Source organism: Chinchilla lanigera, unplaced genomic scaffold, assembly GCF_000276665.1.
Source record: "Chinchilla lanigera isolate Chin_1 unplaced genomic scaffold, ChiLan1.0 scaffold00106, whole genome shotgun sequence".
NCBI lineage: Eukaryota > Metazoa > Chordata > Mammalia > Rodentia > Chinchillidae > Chinchilla > Chinchilla lanigera.
The window spans coordinates 2,130,884-2,142,133 of NW_004955507.1; the positions used below are offsets into that span (position 1 = coordinate 2,130,884).

Genomic DNA, 11,250 nt, shown 5'->3' on the forward strand with positions numbered 1-11,250 from the left:
ATTGGATTTTGTTTTTTAATCCACTCTGCCAGTCTGTTTCTTTTGACTGGAGAATTGAGGCCATTTACATTTATAGTTATAACTGATATGTGTTGACTTATCATTGTCATATTATTTACTTGCATTGGTTACCTAGTTTTTCTGCCCGTTTACTTACTTGTTCTTCTTGACATTTCATTTCTACTGTTGTTCTTGATATTGCGGTCAATTTTTTCTCTGTCTAGAATATCTTTTAGTAGTCTTTATAATGCTTGCTTGGTACTCATGAAGTTCTTCAATTGTTCTTTGTCGTGAAAATATTTTATTTCTCCATTGAATTTGAGGGATAGTTTGGCAGGGTATATCAGTCTTGGTTGGAAGCTGTTCTGTCTTAGGACCTCTAATACTTTGCTCCAAGCTCTTCTCGATTGGATGATTTGTGCTGAGAAGTCTGCCGTGATTCTGATGGGCTTTCCTTTATAGGTAATCTGTTTCTTTTCTCTAGCAGCTTTTAATATTCTGTTCTTTTGCTGGAGATCTGGGAACTTGACTATTATATGTCTGGGTGTAGTTTTATTTTGGTTGTGGTTGGCTGGAGTTCTATATGCCTCATTTCCCTGTATATCAGGTTCTGTTTCCATGCTTGGGAAATTTTTTGCTATTATTTCTGCAAATAATCTTTTTATGTCAGTTGTATTGCCTCCTATAATTCGTACATTATTCCTCCTTGCCCCATCTTGCAGCTGTTGAATTGACTTTTCCTGGATCCTTTTTCATTTTACAAGATCCTTTCTTTCACGGTTGCTAGCTGCCATGCTGTCTTCAAAGTCTGAGATTCTATCTTCAGCTTTGTTCAAGCGGTTTTGATAGCTTTCAATAGCAGTTTTTTTGTTTTCCTGAAAGCCTCCTGAGTCTGGTTCATGCATTCTAAGTCCTTTTTATATTTTTCATTTAACGCTTCTGTCCATTGCCTTTGTTTTTCTATTTTCTTATATGTTTCTTCTTCAGACTTTTTGAGCAGTTCCTTCATTATTATTGTCATTTCATTTTTCACCTGAGAGATTATTTCTGATCTCATCTCTTCTATGGGCTTATGGAGTTGTTTCTTTACTTCCTTTGCAATCATTGCAGCTATTTCAGACATGTGTTTCCCGAGTTCTCCTATATCAGTGTCTCTGGGACTTGTTCTGAGTGGGGTGGAGTTCTGGGATTGTGTTTTAGTCCTTTGTTTTGTCATGTTTGCTACCGGTTGCAGAAAGCTCAGTTTCCCTCTTCAGTAGCTGCACAGCAAAGGCCACTAGTGTCCCTAGTTTTCCTGTTGGTCAGGTTTGCCCCTGAGTGACCTCTGAGAAGCGCTACTTAGTCTTTGTTTTCCAGCAATTGTTGATTTGTATCTAGTTATCCTAGGTCTCAGGCGGGCCTTGGTGTCAGCTGATGGATGACTGTCTGATCCAGCATCCCCTTGCAGTTCAGTGCATGTGCATGGCCCAGACTTGGGTGGCACTGGTGTGATAATCCCGGTCCAGTGAACCTATGTTCCCAGGCAATTCAGGGTACAGGCAAAACCCAGACACAAACTGCAGGGTCTACAGTTTGTGAACTACCTGATTCTGTGTCTCCAGTCAGTTCAGGACACATACAGGAACCAGATGTGTGCCGAACAGGCAGCAATCACAGACTGTCCCTGCCTGCGACCCCCTTGAGATCCAGGCAAAAGTAAAGCATGGACTCGATCCACGGGACCAGCAGCTCTGGGAGCACTCACTCAATCGGCGCAGGGCATGTAGGGAGGGGCGACACGTGCTCCACCTCCCAAGCCAGAGAAGTCCCTGGGGCTTCTGAGTGAGGACCTCCTGTCTGCTACGGGTGTCCGAGGGCAGAGACTCAGTCTGTAATGGTAGCAGTGTCCTGGGTCCCCCCTCTGCCCCCAGTAAGTAGACGGGAAATACCTGGCTCTCTCCACGAGTTTCAGCTGGGAACAGTGGCAGTGTGAGTAAAGCATGGACTCAAACCACCGGACCAGCAGCTCTTGCAGCACTTGCTCACTCAGCGCAGGGCAGGCAGGGAGGGGCAACACGCGCCCCCCCTCCAGCCAGAGAAGTCCCTGGGGCTTCTGAGTGAGGACCTCCTGTCTGCCATTGGTGCAGGGAGGGCAGAGACTCAGTCTGTAATGGTGGAGTCCTGGGTCACCTGCTCTCTATAGCCCCTATTATGTTAGGGTTCTTTCTATTCCCAATTTGTTGAATATATATATATATATATATATATATATATATAGTATATAAAATGAAGGGACATTTATTGTTATAAAATTATTTATCTGCATTTTTTGAGACCCTGGCTGAAATGTTAGATTAACTGATGGAACCACGACACTGATAGCATGTTTCTTAGCAAGGATGAGGAAAAAGGGGGGGCAAGGAGAGACTACATATGAACATCTGGCATAGTTCCAAGTACATGATATCAGTTCTTATTCACCTATGATACTTAAGAGGGACTGCTTATATCAATGGCTGAGGTATCAGACAACAAACAGCACCCTAGGCTGAGTAGAGATGTCCTGAGCTGTTGTCTTCTAATCAAAGGTAGGAGAGCAGAAAAAAATGCTGTGGACATCTGGCTGTATATTCACAGTAGCTAGAATGGGTAAGTGACAGGTAGCTCTTAGTATCTTCAGCAGAGAGTAGGGTGACTAAACACATGAAGAACTCAGTAAGACAACTACTTTGCATGAGTCAGATTTGAAAAAAAGTAAATTAGGAAAATCTATCAAAGGTGAGATGTCAACCCTTCCAGTAGTCATTAGCAAAATGCTTCTTAAGGTGTGTTCCAGCAGACATGGTGGTTCACGCCTGTAATTCCAGCACTCTGGGAGGCTGAGGCAGAAGAATAGCACCTGGGTGATTTAGTGACTTAGCAAGTGGAAACTATAAAAAGGGCTGGGGATGTGTAGCTTAGCATGAAGGACCTGGATTCAATTCCCAGTAGGGGAAAAAACTCAAAACAAACAAAAAAAACTTCAAGAGCTGTGTTTCTGAAACTACTGTACATACAAATCACCTGAGAATCATATTAAATTGCAAATTCTGAGTTGGTAGTTCTGGAGTAAGAATCATAAAGCTCCTACAAGATTTTGATGCTGTCAGTCCAGGGACTAGTTTTGGACATTATTTTCTTAACATGCTTGTAGAGGCTCTGAGCCAAAGTCAAGAGCATATAGGAATCTCTGATTAAACAAATATTAGTATAATTCTTTCATACAATACTTTGCACAACTTTCAATATGTTAAAGTAATTGTGGAACTCCAAATTTAGGAGATGAGAAGAGATACTAAAATGAACTGTTTCTGAACCTGCTAGACCAGTGGTGCCAAACCTATGGCACATGTGCCACAGTGGGCTGTTCGAATCACTGAAAGCTCTAAAAGGTACTAGTCCGTAGGAACTCTGGTTTTTTTTGAATATCTGTCAGTATCACATAGAAAACTTGGAGGAAAATCTTCTTTCAGAGACTCTAAAATCCCCACCAGCCACTGGAGTGTGCTGCACCATTCACAAAGCTTGTGGAAATTTGGGCCTCAGCTGAACATGAGCCAGGGCTCTCTCCTGTCTTTAATCAGGTCTAATAATGAAAAACATCACGATTTCTATGATAAAATACCAGAGAGAATCAACTTAGAGGAGGAAAGATTTACTTTGGTTCATAGTTTCAGCTGATGGTTGCTTGACCTGGTGGTATTTGGACCTGTGGTGAAAACATCGATCATGGTGGAAACATATGATGGAGGAATCCTACTCTCCTTGATGCAGCCAGGAAGTGAAGAGGGGAAAAAAAGGGTTGGGAACAAGATATGGCCTTCAGGAGTACACCCCAAAGCACCACTTCCTCTAACTAGGCCTCACCTCCTAAAGGTTCTGCTATCTCCTAGTAGTATCATCAGTTGACAAGCAAACTGGTGCATGGCTCGGGTGGGAGCCGCATTGCAAGTCTAATCCATAGCAACTGTCAAGAGATACCTCTCATGCAAGTGTGATATTCCTTTCACTTTACTTCTAGATAAGAACATCTTTTCCTGACGTGAAAGAGAAGTATCTGAGTGAATACTGCTTTTCGGGTGCCTACATCATCTCCCTCCTTCTGCAAGGCTATCATTTTACAGACAATGACTTGAAGAACCTTGACTTTATGGGCGAGGTAATTTGGGTAAATTTTTGTTGTGGGGAAGTTGAGTGGTAATAACTGAAGCAGGTTTAGGCTTAAAAAAGGTGAGAGTCAAGTTTTGGCCCATTCTCTTCTATCATTCTATTCAAGCTGGCATTCTGTGTCAACCCCTTCTGGCAATATCAGTTAGGTATGGGTACTTCTCTAAGGAGAGCTGCCTGAATTCAAAGAAAGACTTTTATGTCCACAGAATAGAGAGTAACTTTTATAAAACAATAAAAAAATGAGAAATTAAAGTAATATAACAGATTTTAGTAACCACAGTGGTTTTGCATGCTAACTCAAAATCTCTCTGCAAAGCCCCTACCCCATGCTAGAAAAGGACAATCATAGTTTCTCATAAGTAGTAAAGGCTTTTTCAGTTGTTGCCTATAAAGGTTGACCAATGTGGTAGCTCTGTGTAAGAGAAGGACTGAGTGGCTATGAATGGGATCACTGCTTACAAACCAGGCTTAGTATGAGCCCTGAAAAAGCAACCTCATTGCTGTGCTTCACTCTGTGACCCATTCTTGAAAAATAGCAGTGTTTCTCTCCATTTTTAAATGCATGTCCACTAGTGGTAAAAAGATTTCACCCTTTTAAAAGTATAGTGATCTCAAGAAAGAAAAGCATCAAAACAGAGAGAGTAGCAGCTCCTAAGATAATAGCACACTCTTTTCAGTGCCAACCTTGCTAAAATTCAAGTTTATATCTTCCTTGTTTTAATATTCCAGACTTCCTTCCATTCCAACAAAGTATATTTTGTAAAACTTTGAAGGATCTATGTCAAAGTTATGAGAGACATTCAGGGAAGTCCTATTTTGTATTCGTTTAACTCCAGTGCATGATCCAATATTTCTAAGCCTTTCTTGACACATGCAGTCAGATAAGGTTTCCATCCCCTCACAGACAAAAGTGAACCTTTTAAAAATTTAACTATTACTGGTACAATTTAGGTATACATAATGGTCACATTTATCCTTTTACAAATTATTAATTTCCAATATTTGTAAGAGTTTGACCACAGAGGAAATTTCAACAGAATATTTGTCAGAGAATCAATTGGCGTAATCTTTTGGGAGATTAGTTTTGACAATATGTGCCGAGTCTTAAAATGTATACATCATTTTGTCTAATTACTCCACTTCTAGGATTTGTAGATAATTGGTCTATAGTGAGTAAAAGTGAATACATGAGGCAGTTCATGCCAATGATGATAACACAGAAAAGATGTAGAAATATCTTAAGATACTTGGAATGATGTTCACAAGGTATTGTTAAATGAATTATTCTATAGAAGTGTCATTCCACTTTTTGTAAGAAAAGTATTCAGAGAGAACTGGAATAATATGTCACAAAATGAATATAGCAGCAGTTTCTGGGTTAAGTATGGATGGTTTTGATTTTTTTAGGCTTATCTGTACTTCCTAATCTTTCTACTATGACTATGGATAACTAATAAAAACATTTCATATTATTCAAAGACCATCTACATTCCATTAAGTTCTGAGGTGACTGGAAAATATTCCTAGGAAGATGGGAGGGTCAGAGCATGTTTTTTACTATTTAATAAGAAACTTTCCTTGTTCATACACATAGTCTTCTAACTTCTATGAAATAAGATTGATTTGTTGAGATTAACTCCAGTTTTTCCTGGGTTTATATGGGTGCATTTCCTGGCCTGACAAGATATTAAAGGCCAGACTGTCATGCCCTTATCCTTTTGTCTGCTTCCTGTCATCTCCCCTCATCCATCATCCTCACCTCCCACATTCATATAAACAAGAAAATAAGAATACAAAGTTCCAATGGTTTATTTGAGTTAAGCCCTTCTAGCCAGGAGAATTGGGCAATCATTCACCAAATTCCTTTCCGAACTTTTAGGAATATAGTAGTGAGGTTCCAGACTGTCTTCTATTCTCTTGCTGCTATTTTCTCCATAAGCAAGTTCCCAGAATACAATATAAAATTAATCAATTTAGATAACTGCAAAGCGTGCTCTCCAATTATTGGCTGCTCAGTGTTATAATGAAGTTGCATGAAAACTACAGTTTACCTCCTTGGACCGCAAAGAACAGATTTTTCCCTTGATCTCTGTTTGCAGGTCAAGGGGACCAGCACTGGATGGACTTTGGGCTACATGCTGAACCTGACCAACAAGATCCCAGCTGAGCAGCCACTGACTGCACCTCTCTCCCATCCCACCTATGTCTTCCTCATGGTCTTCTTCTCTCTGATACTGGTTGCAGCGATCATCATAGGCTTGGTTATATTTAAAAATCCTTCATATTTCTGGAAAGAAATGGTATAGCAGGAGCAACTCAAGTCTACTTGCTGGAGTGGGGAAAAAAATTGCCCAGGGAGCACTTTTCCTCCGCACAGCTGTGTCCAAGGTCCTCCTTCCCTACTTGCTAGAGCCAGTCTTGACCAGCGTGAAACTCCTTTGGCTTTTGCTGAAGACTTCCCTTGGGAGATATTCACCACCTTCTGGTTCAAGGATTTTCTGGCAGACATGGTCTCTTGTGTGAGTCTTTCTGATTACCTTCTTTTTCCGTTGTACTCTGTGCTCATGTAAGTCATAAAGACTTGCCACCTTTCATGACTTTTGCTTTATAAAAGAACAATATTGACTTTGTCTAGAAAAACTGAGAATTCTGAGTCCTGTGCTGGGAAATTGAATTAATTAACAGAAAAATCTGAGGAACTGGTTCAGTCATACTCTAAAAATTCCACTCTCCTGCTTCACATATATTAAGAAAGCCATATTCTTTGGTGAGACCAGATGCATATCCCATTCTAAGGCTATGCTTTGGGTAAGACAGTTGTTTTTAGAATAGGCAAATACATGCTAAGACCAAAGAGTTTTATAAGGGAATCTATGTGCTCATGCAGTTAATACAATTCTGAATCCCATTAATATAGGGATGTGAATGAGTTATATATTCCTGAGTTATGCCAAATGCTACCAAGAACAACACACAGTCCAGAGATTTTTTTTTTCCAGTACCGGGAATCAAACTCACGACCTCGCGCTTGCCAGGCAGGCACTATTCTGCTGAGCTAAATCCCCAGCCCCTAGAGATTCTTAAAAAGCAGATGTATACTGTGGGCCATCAGATATTAGGACATAATATGTGGTAGGTATATACATGTTAAGAAGATAAATATAGTTACAACCTGAGTTTGGAAAAATGCATCCTCCAATGCTTTTGGAGTTTTTGTCATACACATAACATATAATTCACCATGTTAACATTCAATTGGTACAATTCACAGCATTTAGCACATTTACAATGTTATGCAAACATCATCACAGTTTGATTCCATATTTTATCACCAAGAAGTTGGCTGGAAAAAGGACTATACTTGGGTATGTTCAAACCGTAGACCTTTCATCTATCAGCTAAGTGTGCTAATCAGCTGCAGCATAAAGATGAAACATCAGGTTTTAAAACCATGCTGCATCTTCTTGTCACAAGTTTAATTTTAGTGAGAGTATATTAAATAGTGTGCTTTTTCCCTGTTATGGTATTTACACACCAAAATGCTAGGAACCAAGTCTGTAAGTGTTGTTGCCACCTCTGTCACACAAATATGGGTTTTATTTACTTTTCCCATAAAATATTCTATAAGAGAAGAAGTGGCTATGGATCTTATCATAGAAACATGAAGAGACCCTATACCTCTTGCCTTTAAAGGATTAACAGTTACCTGTTTAGCAGGATTGGGAGGTGATGTATTATTCTCACCTTAGCCCAAGCTGTCTATCCATCTGTGGATCTGGAGACTGACTGCTGGACTGATAAGAAAAGGAAAGCTCTTCCACAAACTAGATGCCAAATTTCCCTTTATCTCTTGAACAGTCTAGCTATACTTAATAATAGTCAGGTGAACATAAGCATAATAAAGCTGTGGACAAGAACTTTTTTTCTTTTCTGCTACAGTTGAATTTGCTGGACCTTGATTAGGGCCGAGAAGCCAAATTGGTATGTTCAGACTCTCTTTTTGGTGGCAACTGGCTGTATCATTATAGCTGCTCTTAACTGAGCATGGGCGACACATCATGCTCTATTCTCAAGTGCATTATGTTTATTTCCTCATTTCATTCTCATAACAGTCTGAAAAATGTAGTTATTAGCACTCCTGATGCCTGTGGCAGTGCTGAAACTCAAACCCACATTTTCTGGCCCACATGTATTGCTTTTTTCTTTTCTAAACACTTTCCCTCAAGAAGTTGGAATTGGAATTTACAACTTTCCTTCAAAGAACACAAATCTTTTCTTATTTCTTTCTTTTTGCCACTGTTTAAAATGAACCCTTTTGGAAATTTGGGAGCCAAACTCCACTTGTCGAAACCTCAAATTATGGAGATAATCAGTAGGCACAACCTAGTGTCAGTTCTACTGGAGGGAAGGTTGGTTTTGAGGCAGATGCAGGAATCTGCTTTGGGCCAGTCTGGTTGGACCTGAATAAGATGGGTCACTATCAATTAATTTTAATATTGGATTGGCTGCTGGCTATAATTAATTACTAGTCATCCTGAAACTTTCACCCAGGACTAAAAACTTGGTTCTGGTAAACTTATTTATTTATAAGGTGGGAAAAAATTATTTTTTATGAGTTCACAGTGGTTACTTGTGTAGACAAAGGAATGAGGCTACATAATTAGGCTGTATGTATGAAAGAGAGAGAGAGAAAGAGACAGAGAAACGGGTGGAGGGAGAGAGGAGAAAAGTTTCAATTCATTCAATTCTTAATCAGTGATAAATATAAAATGTGATATAAATAAAAATTTTTCAAAGTATACATCATTTTAATGTTGCTAATACTTCAACTAATGTCAGGATACCTGCATAAAACAGATGCTATACTGAAACCAAGGAAAGCTTAAGAGTGACTGAATATAAAACATTTTCATTTCAACTAATATTCAATATAAAAGTTATTGAGCTTTTTATTATTAAAATCTATAGTGTACGTTATATTTACAGGATATTTTCACTAGGACTAATCACAATCCAAGTACTACACATGGCTAGTAGCTAACATATTAAGCAGCATATACATAAAAATATATATTTAAAGTTTAAAAGGCAATAAAACTTTAGTATCCTTCCCTTCAAGGGTAGGAGGGTTAAAAACTAAAGATGCTATAACATTCTTGGTATTACATTACAGAGGAAGTTTTCTATTATTCTTAAATGAGCTTTTCAGATACTGAAAATTTCACCTCATTTCTAAGATTTTGCTGCCTTCTTGTGGAGACAGAGATGCTTGTTATTTGAGTCAAGATACCCAATGAGAGACTTTCGGAAATTTTCCCAAGACTCAAAGATAATTCTTGATACTTGCATTTCTCAAAATGTGAATTTGAATGTTAGAGATCAGCCTTTTAATAGCTCATATAAGAATAAAATTACTTTTAAAATACGTTCCCATTTATTTTCAGTTTAGTTGGTCTGGTTCCTCTAAATTCAAATAGTTGCTATTCTGTTGGAACATGACTGTTGCTCATAGTTAGCTGCATTCAGGAACTATATGTTTCTTTCAGTTGGTGTTTTTATTTTTTATAACTTCAAAGTTTGGGTGGCTTACCACAGTAAACATGTTTATGGGTTTGCAAGTCAGCTAGGCAACTCTACTTCAGGTGGTAAGCCTGCATCGGTCCTGTTACATCCATCTCTCATCCTCCTTGTCCATTGGCTTCATGGGGCACGTTCTCCTGATGATTTCAGGGGCTAATGAGCGTGAAAGGAATCTAGGATATCTCATAAGGTCTTGGACAGGACAGGCCCCTTGTCACTTCTACTCACTTTCTTTGGACCAAAATAAAGCATACAACCAATATCAGCAAGTTAGAGAAACGCCAAGAGGAATGGCAAAGTCATATCGCAAAAGCCATGGACAGTATTTACACAGGAAAGGAGTGAAGCATTGGGCACAGTGATTCAATATATCACACTGTGTCACAAACTGAAATGCAAAGTGTGTTTCTTATAAATTACAATTTACTTACCTTTTTGTTGTTCCCCCAAGTCTCAAGTGTTCCAGGCTTGCTTCCCAGCTAGTGGTGCTATTGGGAGAGGTAGGACATTGCTGAAGGAAGTGGGTCATTGGGTTTTACTCTTGAACAGTAAGTGTTGTCCCCATGCTGTCTGCCATGACGCTGAGCCTCTGCACAGACCCAGAAACAGTGGTGCCAAGGGACCATGGGCTGAGATCTATGAATGCTTGTGCCAAAATAAACTTTTCCTCCTATTACATTGCTTTTCTCAGATATTTTGTCACAGTAACAAAAGGATGACTAAACACACTTGTGAAGAAATCGTTTCTGGAAAAAAATAACATTTTTTTTAATAGTCTTAACCAAAATTCTCTGGTGGCTCCCAAATTAGCTTTATATTTTACACTGGTAGATTTCCTAAGTGACTGTGTGTCTATTTTTCTTACATTACGCTTAGAACAGTGTATTAGCTAATTACCCACTTTTTATTTGAATATGAATCTAATATAATTGAACAAAATCTGTTTCATCACAGATATAATGGATTTTTCAATAATGGGGAAAGAGGTACCTATATGACATTATCTTTAGATAAGCAGCCTTCAAGATTATTTATTAGAGGAGGACATTTGCTTTTCTTCCAATTAGATAAATTAACTTCTAAATTTGATTGGTACCACAGTGGCATTTCCATTGTCAGCACTGGAGTTAAGTTTTTGTTAGGACATCTTGTTTTGCATGTGTGCTGAATAGTGAAACTCACCAGAGCACACGGATGAGACAGTGGCAAGTGAGATATATTCATTATAATGAAATTCGCAGAAGGAAAGGAGGAAGTCATAAAAGCTAAGCAGGGATTGATGTTTCTGGGGTGAGCTACTGCTAACACTAATCCTCCTCCCATATTCTACTGTGAGTAATGCGATCACTACCTCAATCAGCTAAGGCCGGAATCAACTCCACCCACAGGATATGTTCATTTTGCCTTTGTAGCATTTTCTATTTTGATTCCCCCTTCCAATCTTAGTGGTATCATCTCAGTGAAGAGCTGTGCTTTCACCTG

At 39.0% G+C, this 11,250-nt stretch overlaps 1 protein-coding gene across 5 annotated transcripts in view; it reads left to right on the forward strand.

Moving 5' to 3' along the window:
- Positions 1-10,444, forward strand: part of Entpd1 (ectonucleoside triphosphate diphosphohydrolase 1) — a 105,410-nt gene extending 94,966 nt beyond the window's left edge. For all 5 annotated transcript variants that reach the window (XM_013506151.1, XM_005407553.2, XM_005407549.2 and 2 more), the window contains 2 exons: positions 4,040-4,177; positions 6,288-10,444. In XM_013506151.1, coding sequence (XP_013361605.1) covers positions 4,040-4,177; positions 6,288-6,494 — 345 coding nt within the window. In that variant the 3' untranslated portion in view covers positions 6,495-10,444. The remainder of the gene's footprint in view (positions 1-4,039; positions 4,178-6,287) is intronic.
- The last annotated feature ends 806 nt before the right edge of the window (positions 10,445-11,250 follow it).